The sequence below is a fragment of the Prionailurus viverrinus genome, chromosome E1 (genome assembly GCF_022837055.1).
Source record: "Prionailurus viverrinus isolate Anna chromosome E1, UM_Priviv_1.0, whole genome shotgun sequence".
Taxonomy (NCBI): domain Eukaryota; kingdom Metazoa; phylum Chordata; class Mammalia; order Carnivora; family Felidae; genus Prionailurus; species Prionailurus viverrinus.
This window is the reverse complement of record NC_062574.1, coordinates 3,482,634-3,497,174: the sequence shown is the minus strand read 5'-3', so window position 1 is coordinate 3,497,174 and position 14,541 is coordinate 3,482,634. Positions and strand designations below refer to the sequence as shown.

The window sequence follows — 14,541 nt, the reverse complement described above, 5'->3', positions numbered from 1 at the left end:
CTGGCTCTTCCCAAGAGAGGTGGGGGTGGGGGGAAGTGCTGGCTGGTGAACTAGGCCCAAGTCCCTCCTTGCATGGGCTGGGTCATCCTAGACTGACTCTGTGTTCTCTCTGGGCCTCAGTTTCCTCATGAGTAATAAAATGAAAGTAGATGAGAAAAGCCTAGGGGCACCTGCGTGGCTCAGCGGTTAAGCGTCAGACTTCAGCTGAGATCATGATCTCACCGTTTGTGAGTTCGAGCCCCGCGTGGGGCTCTGTGCTGACAGCTCAGAGACTGGAGCCTGCTTTAGATTCTGTGTCTCCCTCTCTCTCTTCCCCTCCCCTGCTCATGCTCTGTCTCTCTCTCTCTGTCAAAAATAAATAAGCATTTAAAAAAATAATAAAAATAAAAAAACATTTCTCGAAAGAAAGAAGGAAAGAAAGAAAGAAAAGCCTAGAAGTCTTTCCTGGAGTAGGCAGGGTCTGCTCTCTGTGTCCCAGGGGGAGCCACAGACAATAAGAGGATAGGAGGAAGCTAATAAAGAGGGCTCCAGAGTCAGCGAAGGGGAAGGTACCGAATGTTGCTGACTACTGCAGGACTTCTCAGAGCCTTGAGTACATGTACTCAACACGAGGTGTCAGGAATATGCGGGCTTCGCCATCTCTGTTCACCGCAGGACCTTTGTTCCTTCGCGGGGCATCTTATGGGGCTTCTGTCCAGCTGAACGGTGTTTGAGAAACACGGGAGCCCAGGCCTTGCAGGGGTGAGGCCCTGCCAGCCTCCTCTGACCTCTCCTCCCCGCTCCTCGCATCCCAGGGAAGGAACTGGTGCTCTTCCTGCGCCCGCGATCCCAGCTGTGCCTCAGCGCCGACTTGGAGGCCTTGGATCTGCAGGGCCTCTGGCCGGACCGGGAGCTGGCCCGGGTGTCCATGCTGTCCACCGACAGCGGCATCGAGCGGGACCTTCCTCCGGGGGCTGACGAGCTGCCCCTACCCGGCAGCCCCGAGATGGAGCGCGCCAGGCTGCAGCGCAAAGGCGGCGTCAAGAAGCGGGTGCGGCTCCCGGACGTCTTGATGCCCGCGTGCTGGGACGGGCCCCCGGGTCTACACCGCAGGACGGGCAGGCCCAGTGGGGACGGGGAGCTACTGCCTGGTGTGTCGCGGCTTCACACGGCCAGGGTGCTGGTGCTGGGGGACGACAGGATGCTGGGGCGCCTGGCCCAGGCCTACCACAGCCTCAGGTAGGGCCCGGAGGGGGGCGGGGCGGGGCGGGGGGCGGGGCTGCGTCAGACCCAGCTCGCCGCCGCCGCCAGGGGGCACTGCGCTCACCCGCTCGGCGCTTTACGTTCTGGCGAGTCCAGCAGTCCTCGGCACCACACTGCGCCCATTCTGCAGATGAGAAAACGGGTGCCGAGAGATTGAGCAGGTCGCTCACAGGCAAGAGAGAATACAGAGCAGAACCAGGATGTGGAACCGTTGGAAGCGCAAACCCCTGCCCTGACGCCTGTGTTCCGCCCTCTTTGCTAGGAAACGAGAGATCCAGAAGTGCTGCCTCACCCCCAGGCTCAGTCTACAGCTGTACTACATCCCCGTGCTGGCACCCGAGGTGGCTGGGCAGGGGAGGGGGGAGGCACGTCGGGGAGGACGTGGGAGGGGCGTCCCCTGCCTCAGGGGCTGGGCAGGGGGCACGCTTTAGCCCCATCCCTGGCCCCAGGGACTAGGATCACCCTTCCTTAGTTTGCGGGGCTGGGGGAGCCCTTGTGGGTCTGTGTCCCGGAAGCCACAGACGCAGGCCCCCGAGGCTCAGTGTCCCCTCGTGGGGGGGGGGGGGGCAGCCTGCCCAGTGCTGAATTTTGTTTTGCTTTCCTGGTGGAATTTATTACAAGCCTCTCCTCAAACAGGGGCTCGCACGCACGCACGCACAGCATGCTTCCTGGGATCCCATGAAAAGAAGTTTCGGGCAGTGGGAGCCCTTTGATCTGTTGGGGGCCAGACTCCCCTCGGCGGCTTTTCGATTATTCGATTGCCCCGCTCTGCTTGCTTAGTGGGGAGCATTCAGTTCCAAGCAGTATTTGTCTCTCTACTTCCAAGGCTGAAGATCGTCGTTCAATGTCCCCAGCAAGCGGTCCTCAGTTAAGGGTTTACCAGCTTCATCTGAGGTATAAGACCTAATAGGCTTCACGTGGCAGAGAAAGCGAGGCCCCAAGAGGTTCAGTGATCGGCCCATAATCCCAAGGCCAGTTTGCGGAGGGGACCCTCTGGCCAGAGACCCGGCCTGATGGGTCTGCCCCGTCCCCTTGTCCCCAGAAACAGGCATCATGCAGACGTTCGGAGCTCAGAGAGCTGGCCACATTCCTGGGCCGCGCAGACCCATGGTATGAGAACACCGTGAACACACTGTGCCCGGCCATCCACAAGCTGGCAGAGATGGTAAGGGGGCTGCGAGGGCGGGAGGGGGGGCATTTCAGATGTTACCCTTGACCCTTGACCTCAAGGGTCAACCCCAGAGCGCCACCCCCCCCCCCCCCCCCGGGGTGGGATGAGGCCAGAAGGAAGCATGGAAGCTGGTGGTCGAAATTCCCCCAGGCACCTGCTTTGGGTGGAACACCGGGCAGACCATCGAGCAAAACATTCTTTCCTTAGTGTGTAGGCCAAGGTGCTTCCTGGGACGGCCTCTCCATGAGTGTAATAGCCCGTGTTTCCTGAGCACTTACGGGTGCCAGGCGCTGTTCAAGGGCACTCGCACTCCACGGCCCTACCAAGTAGGCACTCTTGTCGGCAGGTGCGAGTGTAGCCATCTCCCCACTTTACAGACCAAACTACTGAGGCGCGAGATTAGGGAACTTGTCCAAAGTAAAAAGGCGAGAGGTGGACTCCCACCCGGAACCGGACAGCTTGATTCCAGGTAGGCGGCTCGTGAGTTCATCTTCCAGTGACTTGAAAAGATCTTCATATATTAAGAGAATCTCTTTTTTTTTTTTCCCAAGTAAACGCCACCCCCCCCCAACGTGGGGCTCGAACTCACAACCCTGAGATTAAGGGTCGCTGGCTCTACGCGCTGAGTGAGCCAGGCAGGTGCCCCCACTACTAAGAGAATCTTAACCTTTTAGCCGTCAGGTGTTGCCGACGTATTTTTCCACTCTGTTATTTGCCTGTGAATTTCATCAGCAGTGTTTTCTGACTTACAGAAATTTGATATATTTTTTCTTTTTTTTCTTTACTGATTTTTTTAATGTTTATTTATTTATGAGAGACAGAGAGAGCATGAGCAGGAGAGGGGCAGAGAGAGAGGGAGACACAGAGTCCGAAGCAGGCTCCAGGCTCCGAGCTGTCAGCACAGAGCCCAATGCGGGGCTCGAACTCACAAACCGTGAGCTACGACCTGAGCCGAAACCAAGAGGCGGACGCTCCACTGACTGAGCGCCCCGGGCGTCCCCAGAAGTTTTGTATTTTTATGTCACACTCAGAACTTTTATCCTTTGAGAGACCTGCCTTTGGAGTCCTGCTTTGAAGGTTCTCCTCTGCTGATTAAATTACATCCAAGAGTAGATAAATATTCCCTGATGATTTGCTGTAACTCTTTTAGTGCCTCGGTTTTCACATTTAAATTAACGTGCCTGCGACTGGTTTCAGTGCTTTGTGTGAAGCATGCGAATGTCTTTTTTCCAAATGTGTAGCCAGTTGTCCTAAAGCTATTTATAGCACAAGCCATCTTGCCCCATCAGTCTGAAAAGCCACTTTTCTCGTTTACTAAATTTTTATTCTTTCTTGTTGATCCATCCATTTCCGGACCCATTGGTACTTTCATATTTTAATAGCAGGCAGAATAAACCGACTTCATTACTGTTCTTCCGGAAAATGTTTCAGACTGTATCTGTTTCCAGATAAATATTAGAATTTTGTCAAGTTTTTTTTAATTTTTTTTTAACGTTTTTATTTATTTTTGAGACAGAGAGAGACAGAGCATGAACGGGGGAGGGTCAGAGAGAGAGGGAGACACAGAATCCGAAACAGGCTCCAGGCTCTGAGCTGTCAGCACAGAGCCCGACGCGGGGCTTGAACTCACCGACCGCGAGATCATGACCTGAGCCGAAGTCGGGCGCTCAACCGACTGAGCCACCCAGGCGCCCCTGTCAAGTTTTTTTTTTTTAATCCACCCCACCCCCCCCACCACCTTGGGATTTTGATTGAAATTTGGAAGAGACTTAGCCTCTTTAGCGTGTTAAGTTACTCCCTGTGGGAACACGGGATTTATCTTTATTTACAAAAGTCTTGTACATCCCTCAGGATAGCTACACTTTTAGCATGTTTTTCTTGCTGAATCTGCTCCTTACGTTTGATGGCTTTTTTTTTTGTAGTTGTGGGTGGTGTCTCTTTCCCCTTATATTTGGGTAGCACTTGCTGTTGTATGAAGGAGTCTATTGAGTTTAGCTACCTTATTTTCTTTAAGTTTTTGTTTAATGTTCATTTATTTTTGAAAGAGAGTGCAAACAGGGGAGGGGCAGAGAGAGAGGGAGGCACAGAATCCGAAGCAGGCTCCAAGCTCCGAGCCATCAGCACAGAGCCCGATGCGGTGCTCGAACCCACGAACTGCGAGAGCATGACCTGAGCTGAAGTTTGACACTTAACTGACTGAGCACCCCCCCAAACACTCCTAGGTACCTTATATTCTAAGTTGACACTTTACTGAGATCTTTGTGTCATTTTATTGCCTGATTGTTTGGGGTTCTTTCTTATACCTTCTAATAAAAATGTAGGGGGGGGGCCTGTTTCCTGAATTATTGCTTACCCGAAAAGTGTCTTTGTGCATACACAGAAGACTGGTTAGCCGAGTATTGAAATACCTTTTCCTCAAAACTTGGAGGTTATCAGGGGCACCTGGGTGGCTCAGTCGGTTGAGCATCTGACTCTTGATTTTGGCTCAGGTCATGATCTCATGGTTTGTGGGTTCGAGCCCTGCATCGGGCTCTGTGCTTACAGTGCAGAGCCTGCTTGGGATTCTCTCTCTCTCTCTCTCTCTCTCTCTCTCTCTCTCTCACGCTTTCTCTCCGCCCCTGCTTTGCTCCTGCTCATTCTATCTCCCCCAAAATAAAAACACTTGGGGCACCTGGGTGGCTCAGTCGGTTGAGCGTCCAACTTCAGCTCAGGTCATGATCTCACGGCTTGTGAGTTCGAGCCCCGCGTCGGGCTCTGTGCTGACAGCTTGGAGCCTGGAGCCTGCTTCCGATTCTGCGTCTCCCTCTCTCTCTTCCCCTCCCCTGCTTATGCTTTCTCTCTCTCTCTCTCTCTCTCTCTCTCTCTCTCTCTCTCTCTCTCTCAGAAATAAATAAACATTAAAACATTTTTTAATCAATAAATAAGACTTGGAGGCTATTAGGGGAGGAACATCTGGTGCGGGTCTCACTTCTGCTCTTTGGTTGGTACCTTTTTCCCCCGCCCCTAAGCCGGGACACGTGTAGAAATCAGGGTTCCCCCTGCTTGCTTTGCCCTAATAATTAGCAGTTTGTATGGCCCCCACACTTAGTCCAAACGCAGTTTCCACATGAAGAGACTGGAAACAGTGTGAGAGATACATAGATCGATAGACAGATCGATCGATCGATAGATAATGATATAATACTTGAACACGACAAGAGCTAAAGGAGACCGCAAATCACCTCGCCTCTCGGGCCCAAGGTCACCTGGCCAGTGAACGCCTAATCCAAACCTGGAACTCAGTTCAGCCCCTGTGATCATTGGCTATGTTCTCAAGCATCTGGTCCTTACCCCAAGCGTCCAGCTCCTTCCCTTCCAGCTAGAGGCGCCCCCTGTGTCTTTGTGCAAAATGGAATGCATCGGAGGCCCTGGGGGGCCGGGACCCTGGACAGGTATATTTGCCTGAGGAGTAGACGTCAGGCGGTCAGCAGGGCCTGGACTGCGTTGAGGGACCAGTTGGGTTTAGTGCCTCACGGAGGGGGCACGGGAGCCTTGGAGTTTCTCCATTCCGGAAACAGCACCTCCCACCATAGCCCGGAGGGTGGTGGCTGAAGGCCTTCCCTGCCCCCCGCACAGCCTCCCTCCCTGGACACATCCCGGACCGTGGACCCCTTCATCCTCGATGTCACCACCTACTACCTTCGCATGGGCACCCAACCCGTCTACTTCCAGATCTACACAGTCAAGGTAAGCATGGCCCTCCCCCTGCCCCCCGGGACCCCACCGCCAAAACACCCCGGCTCTGGGGAGACACGGGTTAGCAGGGCACATGTCACAGACCCACCCAGACGCTCCGGGTTGCTAACCGTGTCTTTCCAATCTTCGGACGAATCGGATAATCATGAACTTCACAGGCATCCGGCCTGAGCAGATAGTACATCTTCGCGTGGAAAGATGCTTTGGGCCTTGACCCCGCGGAGGGCTGGCAATAGGGCTGCTGCGAAAGTTCTCACCAGCAATCGCTTCATCTCAGAAATCCTCAACGCTCACTGTCCAGTCTCTGATCACACAGTGCCGCCCCTGCAAGCCCCCCTCCCCTTCTCCCCCCCACCCCTCCGCCCCTGCGTCCTCGATTCCCCTCTGTCTCCCCTCCCAGCAAAACCCGAGCCCAGGGCAGCGCTGAAGTGCACCTCAGCTTTTGCTAAGCTCGGGGCCCCTGAGCACCTGCTAAAAAATAAGCCGAAGCCCTCTGGCCGGACACGGACACACCCGCGGTGTCCAGCCTGCTTTCCCTGCTGCAGTGGCTGTTCCCACCTTCTCTGCTTTCCTTGAGTCCTCACTCTCGGCAAGTGGCTTGGCCACCCACTCCACTGGGGGGAAAGTGGAGACCATTAGGTGTCCCCAAAGCTTCTGTCCATGCCTACACATTCATGCACACCTCCCCAGCAGACATGAAGCCCCCCCCCCCCCCACCAGTTCAGGCAAAACCCCATGATGCATGCCCTTCCGGTCTGTTCCCGCCTCCTCCGGGACCGTCCCCCTCAACCTGAGATTTCAGGAGGCGGCCTCTGCTGCTTCCTCTCTCGTTCCGGATTCTTGTCCCTCACTCTGCATCCCGTGGTGGAAATTTTCTTCATGACCTTCCCCCTTTTTGACCTAAATGAGGCAATTAGCTCCTGTCGCTGGTTTCCAAAAGGCAAAACGAAACAACCCAAGTCAAACAAACGGATGGGAGTAAACCTCTCAGGCTGGTAAAGGGAATAAACATCTCAGCCGCGCAAATAAATTGAAAGGTTAGGCATCCTGTCGCTGCCGTTTGGCCAGAGGCCCCTGGAGCAGACCTGGGTTTGCTGGTTCTGGCCAGGCAGGCGGCGTGAAACAGTGCACAGCATGGACAACCGTGGGCAGAGGCTGTTAGAAGGCACTTATAACGTGGCTTTGGGCTCAAGTCAGGTGATTTGGGGGAGAAGCCCCCAAAGCAGGGCTGTGCCCTGGCTCAGAAGCTGTCAGGAGGCCGGGAGTGGTTCTGTGGTTGGGCATCTGGATCGTTCTTAGTTCTGAGTAATCCTTTGATTGGAAAAATGTCGGGATGGGGCCCGCACACGGTCCTGTGTTTTCCTGTGTTTGTGACGGTGGCAGGGTCTGCTTCCTGTCTTGACCCATCAGGGTCCCAGAGACCCCCCTCCAGCCCCAGATTTCCAGCCCCAACCCAGAATGGCTCAGCTCCCTCGAGCCCTTCCGTCCTGGCTGGTCTCGCCTTGCAAGTCAGGAATGGGGTCCCCCTCTCTGGCCCTTCTGGCGTCCACAAGAGATTTTCTCACACGGCCCCGCCCCTGTGTGAATTGTGTGCCCTGTTCCTTCCGCGTTAGACCGTCGTGGTTGCAGACCGTCGAGGACGGCTTGGGTTCTGATACCAGTGGCTTCCCCTATTTGTAAATATATTACATCACTGGACACCTGTGGACAGGCAGGCCCGGGAAGTCACTGCCTGGACGGTGGGGGCCCCAGCCCTGCTTCCTTCCAGAAGCTCTCCAACAGTCTACACCTCCTCCCTCCCTCCAGATCTTCAGGGACCTGAGCCAACACCCTGCAGAGGACATTTTTCTCACTGAGCTCAAGGTGAAGATTCAAGACACCAAGCCCCCCAAAGGTGAGCATCCTCCCTTCCCAGAGCTCACTGACGCATCTCCGGCCGAGCCCTGTTTCCGGAACGTCCTCCCGCCTCTCACCTAATGCCCCCCCCCCAACTCCACCAAATACCGGGGTGCCCTTGGCTCCTCCAAGCTTGCCTGGACTGGAACCCTCGAGATACTTCCTTTCCATCCAAGGAGAGATGCTGTCACAATTCAGCAGCTCCGCTCGGCCTGGGTGAGGCGGGAGGGGCAGGAGCCTCCTACGCGATTCAGCCTCTTCCCTCCTCCTCCCTCAGATGGCTTTTCACCCAGGAGGAGGGGCGCAGCCGAGGGCCCAGGGGCTGAGCTCAACATTTGCTACCAGAAGGTGAGTGGTTCGTGGGGGGCGGGGGGCTGCTCAGGAGGAGGTGGGAGGCACAGGGTTGGAAGCAGGCATCAGGGACAGGCTGGTGGGAGCAGACAGAGCCAGAACCTCCTGCCCCAGTTTCCCCAGCCTTTGGAGAGTTTTGCAGGGATGAGCAAATTACCACCGGCCTTGCACGCAGCCGAGGAGGCCACGTGATTTAAGGGACAAGGGGCCTGTCCTGTTGCTGGAGGATGCCTTCCTCCCTAGCTGGCCAGATGCTTGAACTGATGGCATGGGAGACGCGTCCCTTCGGGCCTAGGAGGCTGACCGTGCTCCCTGGGGCCAAGAGTGCTCTCCGCCTCTCCCCGCCAGCCCCGCCTTGGACATTGGTGGCTCGGACAAGAATCTCAGGGCAGGGGTGGGAAGCAGGACTGTTGACACGAGGGTGCCCGGGGGGACAGGGATGTTCTGAGGACCCCCTTGGTGCCCGCATCCCCTCTCCAGGCCCTGCTCAGCCACCGGGCCCAAGAGGTCGCCGTTTCCTTGCGGGCCACTGGGCTGGTCCTGAAGACCTTTGCAGCCAGTGACACTGAAGGTAAGGAGCTGGAGAGAGAAGGCACGAGAAGGGGAGGGGTGGGGGGAGAAGGAAAAAGGGGCGAGTGACGGCAGATGAGGTGACCCGGAGGAATCGGGCCTCCCACCCAATCCTGAGGTCGTGCAGGGCTGGGCACCGGGTGCCCGGGTGCGGCGTGGTATCTGCCCTCACCATCGGGGGGACGTGCGACAGTATTGGCCTCCGTCCTGACCTGCAGCTGGAAGGCAGAGGGGCCACACGGAGGGGGTCCTGCCGCCCTCCTGCCTCTGTTGCGTCTGGAGATGTTTTCTTCTGAATGTCACTCCACCGGGGGCAGGTAATCCCCAGTTCACCAAAGGCACCACCGGCCCAAACTCTCTAATTGTAGCTAATTACCTAATAATAGCTATGTATCTAATAGATAATAAGATAGTTTATCTAACGCTCCAAATCTAAAATAGAGATGTTAAAAAGATACCAATGTAAATGCCGAGAGTGAAGGATAATCGTGAGCTGTTCCGTTAGCCCCCTGGTCTTCTGGAAGAAAGAAAAGTTCGGTGATGTGAGTGAGGACGTCACCGAACCCATTGATCAGAGGCCGGGCAATGTTCTGTGTCAAACACATGGACTCTCCGAATCCTGTGAGATCAGCGTCATTAATACCAGGCGCTTTTTACCGGAGACGTAACTGAAGGCGGAGAAATGCTGGAGGCCAGGTCATGTCCATGAGGAAGGGTCAGAGCCCGGATTCACACCCAGGCCATCCGGGTGCTCGCTTTCAGGCAAAGGAAGCAGGGGACCCAGCAAGACCACCTTTATTTGTGCATCTTTTTTTTCTTTAACGTTTAGTTTATTTTTGAGAAAGAGACAGAGACAGAGTGTGAGCAGGGGAGGGGCAGAGAGAGAGGGAGACACAGAATCCGAAGCAGGCTCCGGGCTCCGAGCCATCAGCACAGAGCCCGATGCCGGGCTCCAACTCATGAACCGTGAGATCGTGACCTGAGCTGAAGTCGGACATTCAAGCGACTGAGCCCCCCAGGCGCCCCCCACTCGTGCACCTTTAACACCGCAAGGGAGACACGTGACCCTGGGGATAGCTCTTAGCCGAGAGGTGGGTCAAGAGCACAGGTTCTGGGTCGGGATGGGGGCTGGCCTCAAGGTCCGGCTTTGCCATTTACCATCTGTGTGACCTTGGGCGGGTTCCTCGTGACCTCTCTACCGGTCCTTTCGTTTCTCAAGTGAAGATGGAGTCCTCACTCACGTGCGTCTAGAAAACTACCGTGTTCGCTCTAATTGTTAAGTTGTATTTTCCTCATTTCCTCCGCCAGCATCCCCCCACCCGCCCACCCCCACGCTAACTTGCGCTCCTCCCATTGATCGCGTGCCGGGGGCTTCAAGAAGGGTCCACCGCACCTTCTTCCACGGAAAAGGGGTGCGGGAGGGGGTACAGAAAGGCATGGGGAGGTGGCTGCCGTGACAGAGGATACCCTGTGGGTCCCCCAGGGAAAGGCAGTGGATGTTCAGGGAGGAACTGAAACGCGGTCGGGACCAAGGCGCAGTCAGGAAGTTGGGGGGCCCGTTACAGCCACCTGCTTCCCATCTTGTTCCCTCCAGTTTCTGGGCCCACCCCCGCCCCGCCACCTGCTGTCCCCGTGACAGACCACACGTGCCTGAACGTCAGCGTGACGGAGGTCATCAAGTCCTCCAACTTGGCGGGAAGGTCCTTCTCTGTAAGTACTGGGCAGCATGGGGTACTCGAACGAGGTAGGTGGCCCGGGCCGGGGTGTTCGGAGGAGGGGAGATGGCTTCTGAGCCTTTGCTGTCGGATTGGGTCTTCCCCTTGGAGAGAATTTGCTCTCCCCTGGTGTGTGGAGTACCGGGGAGCACCGGCTGGTGTAACTGAGGCCCGGGGAGAGTCAAGCCCCCCCTCCCCCCGCTGGCCCTTGAAGGACCGAGGACGGGCCCAGGTCTGGCCTCCCGAGCCCTCCCCAGCAGCCAGACTCCTAAGCGGCAACAGCCCAACCTTGAACCACATCGAGCCGGCTCCTTAACCTCATCGCCCCGACCGCTGCCCTTTGCCCTGATTGATACTTATTGATTTGGACTCCCTTATTGATAGAGACCCAGCACCCACCCACTCTCCCCCGTCTCGTGGCCTCTCTGGACTTCACTTCCCCACTCAGCTGGGCTGTGGATCCCAGGATTACGCCTGAACCCTGTTCTCAGCCCCACTCCGCTCCCAGGCATCAAGTTGCTACTCAGTCCGTATGCTCAGTGGCTGAGTGCTTCTGGAATAAATCCTGCGTCCATGGGAGCGGACCCGACGCCCTTCTCTTGCCTGTCTTCTGGGCTTTTATTCGCTATTCATCTATGCTAGTTCCTTTCCTCCAGCGTGGACCTTCTCTACCGCTCCTCCCTCGTGGCCTGGAGACGTGCTCTGGTCTTTTCCATCTTAGTTTTCGGTCTCCCGCCAAAAACTCTCCTCCCCGCTATCATCTGGGTAACACCCTCCCCACTGTGGCAAAGTCGCCTCCATGGTCGCTGAGACCAAAGCGGTCTTTCTGGTCCTCAATGTTTATCTTCCCCTTTAAACATAACGTTTTAGGGGCGCCTGAGGGGCTCAGTCCGTGAAGCGTCAGACTTCGGCTCGGGTCCTGATCTCAGGGTTTGAGATCCCGCGTCGGGCTCTGTGCTGACAGTGGGGAGCCTGCTTGGGATTCTCTGTCTCTCTCTACCCTCTCCCCTGCTTGCTCGCTCTCTCTCTCTCTCTCTCTCTCTCTCTCTCAAAATAAGTCAATAAACTAAAAAAAAAAAAGTAATGTTTTAACCTGTAAAGAAAAGTTCAGTGATTTGGGGGAAATGCAAAAAACAAACGAACAAAAAACAAAACACCCCACAAAGAAGCAAATCTACTTCTATTCTAGTCCCATTTTCTAGAAAGGAATGACTGTTACTATTTCGAGGTGCAAGCACCCAGCCGGTTTTCTGTATGTCTTTACGTAATTGATCGCTACATACTATCAAAGTACGGAGTAAAAACTTGATGTTTCTCTTCCAAAATATACTAAGGCTTTGTGAGTCTGCCTGGGCGAGATCTTGTTCATGTCACTAAATATGTTACGGTCGATATTTCTCCTATGATGGCTGTGTTGGTCCATGTGGTTATTTAACTGATTGCTTATAATACATTTAGGTGAGTTCTCATGTTTGCGTATTATAAGCAATAATTATATAGTTATTATAATTATATAATTATAATAATTGTAAGCAATACCGCAAGGAACATGCATAGGGATAAATAGGTACTAAAAATCACAGTTAAACCTTTTTTAAAAATGTCTAAAAGTGAGCTCACTCAGTCAAATGGCATCCATATGTTAGGACTTTTGATATATTTTGATGTGTTGCCCTCCATAATGTTTGAGAGGGTCAATTTTGTTGCACAATTAACACGTGGACTAATTTTTTCCTCCTTGTAAATTTGTCAGGATTTTCATTATTTCCATTTGTGTGTCTTTGACTACCAATTAAGTTGAAGAGTTTCTTCTACACAGTGATAATTTCTATTTCTTCATTTGTGTATTGTCTGTTTATGTTCTCATGTGATGTTACTATTGTGGTCTCTATTTTATGATATGAGAATATTAATCCTTTATGTCATATTTTTGTAAATATTTATTTTGAGAGAGAGAGAGAGAGAGAGAGCAAGGGAGGGGCAGAGAGAAGGAGAGAGAGAATCCCAAGCTGACAGTGCGGAGCCTGATGCAGGGGTCGATCTCAGAAACCATGAGGTCATGACCTGAGTGGACAGGAGTCGGGTGCTTAACTGACTGAGCCACCAAACGCCCTTGTCATGTGGGGTCAAGCCCCACATCAGGCTCTCTGCTGTTAGCACAGATCCTCTCTCTCTCCCTCTCTCTCTCTCTCTGCCCTTACCCTTTCCCACCCTCTTTCTCAAAATAAATAAATAAACATTGAAAAAATAAGAATCAAAATGACACGCTTATTCCTGTAATAATACAGCTTTTTTCCTTCTTATGTTTCTTTGCTCATTTTATTTATTTTTTTCTTTGCTCATTTTAAAGATTTTCACTTTATAGTCTGATGTATATAATTACATTATCTGTACTCATCGGGAGTTTAATCCCTGCGTTTACTGGGTCCACTGAACCCGTGGCAGCTTAATTCTTTGTATGTTTCCTCAACTGGAGGTGTGTTTTCCAGGTGTGTTTCCTACCTGTTGGGGCTTTGTCTGTGGGAAATCTGGGTGGAAAACGCGACCTTCTAGAAAAATTCTGTATTTGCCTTAGCCGCGGGCCCCCCGGGATATTATCAGCCCAAGCCCATATTTTGAGTTAATTTCTTGGCTCAGAAATTCCCAGACCCCAGATCCACCTAAGGACAGACTTGTGGCTAAGAATTCCCAGGGAATATTTGTCCTCCTCATTCATAGCACAGGCTGCAATTTTTTTTTTTTCTAATAGAGTGTTTTGCTGAGAGCATAGTGTTCAAGAGTCCTTGGGCAGGGGGCGGGGGGGATCTCAGTTCCCACTCCCTGCCTCATATGAGCCCATGGTTGTCCCCCGCACCCATGGCTATTGACACCCAAGCCCCTTGATTCCTGAGATTACTAAATTCCCCCGAGACAACCAAAGCCTCTGACCCACACAACTTCAACTTTAGAATTTATGGCATTAGCCTCACTGCCCGGTCCATGATAAATTTTTAAATATCCTGTGATAACTGAAGGGAGACACGTGTGTTTTTTTTGTCTACAGAATGCAAAATATGGCATATAATTATTAGGTCAGATACACCATATTACTCTAATCTGCAATTAAACATTTTTTTTGTCTACTTCATCTATCCAAAATAGGAAAGGTTGGTCCACATTCCCAGTATGGCTTTGATTTTGTCAATGGGATCTCAGTTTGTTCAAACCTGAATGTTCTAGTTTCTGGCACTGCTGCTGAAAAATATGATAACTTCTTGTGCTGTTCCTTTCTCTCCCTTTCTAGAAGCTTCTGAGGCTTCATTTCATAAAAGGTTCTGGAATATCACAAGCATATGCCTTGGTGGAATCGTTTTCATTCATTATTGTGGATCTTTAAATTTTTTTTAATGTTTTTATTTATTTTTGAAAGAGAGAGACAGAGCATGAGTTGGGGAGGAGTAGAGAGAGAGGGAGACACAGAACCAGAAGCAGGTTCCAGGCTCTGAGCTGTCAGCACAGAGCCCAGTGCGGGGCTCGAACTCATAAACTGTGAGATCATGACCTGAGCTGAAGCCAGACGCTCAACCGACTGAGCCACCCAGGTGCCCTGTTATTGTGGATCTTTAAAAGACATCATCTAGGGGCACCTGGGTGGCTCGGTCGGTTAAGCATCCGACTTTGGCTCAGGTCATGATCTCACAGCTTGTGAGTTCGAGCCCCGTCTGCGTCAGGCTCTTTGCTAGCACCTCAGAGCCTTGGGCCTGCTTCATGTTCTATGTCTCCCTCTCTCTCTGCCCCTCCCCTGCTCATGCTGTCTCTCTCTGTCTCTCAAAAATAAACAAACATTAAAAAAATTTAAAAAAAAAGACATCATCTAATCTG

General features: G+C 53.0%; 1 protein-coding gene across 9 annotated transcripts in view; it reads left to right on the top strand.

Annotated features, from left to right (window-relative positions):
• PIK3R6 (phosphoinositide-3-kinase regulatory subunit 6) overlaps nucleotides 1-14,541 on the top strand; it is a 60,182-nt gene that overhangs the window by 36,783 nt on the left and 8,858 nt on the right. For all 9 annotated transcript variants that reach the window (XM_047833345.1, XM_047833337.1, XM_047833339.1 and 6 more), the window contains 8 exons: nucleotides 795-1,218; nucleotides 1,505-1,583; nucleotides 2,285-2,407; nucleotides 6,029-6,139; nucleotides 7,955-8,042; nucleotides 8,322-8,392; nucleotides 8,876-8,966; nucleotides 10,560-10,675. In XM_047833345.1, coding sequence (XP_047689301.1) covers nucleotides 795-1,218; nucleotides 1,505-1,583; nucleotides 2,285-2,407; nucleotides 6,029-6,139; nucleotides 7,955-8,042; nucleotides 8,322-8,392; nucleotides 8,876-8,966; nucleotides 10,560-10,675 — 1,103 coding nt within the window. The remainder of the gene's footprint in view (nucleotides 1-794; nucleotides 1,219-1,504; nucleotides 1,584-2,284; nucleotides 2,408-6,028; nucleotides 6,140-7,954; nucleotides 8,043-8,321; nucleotides 8,393-8,875; nucleotides 8,967-10,559; nucleotides 10,676-14,541) is intronic.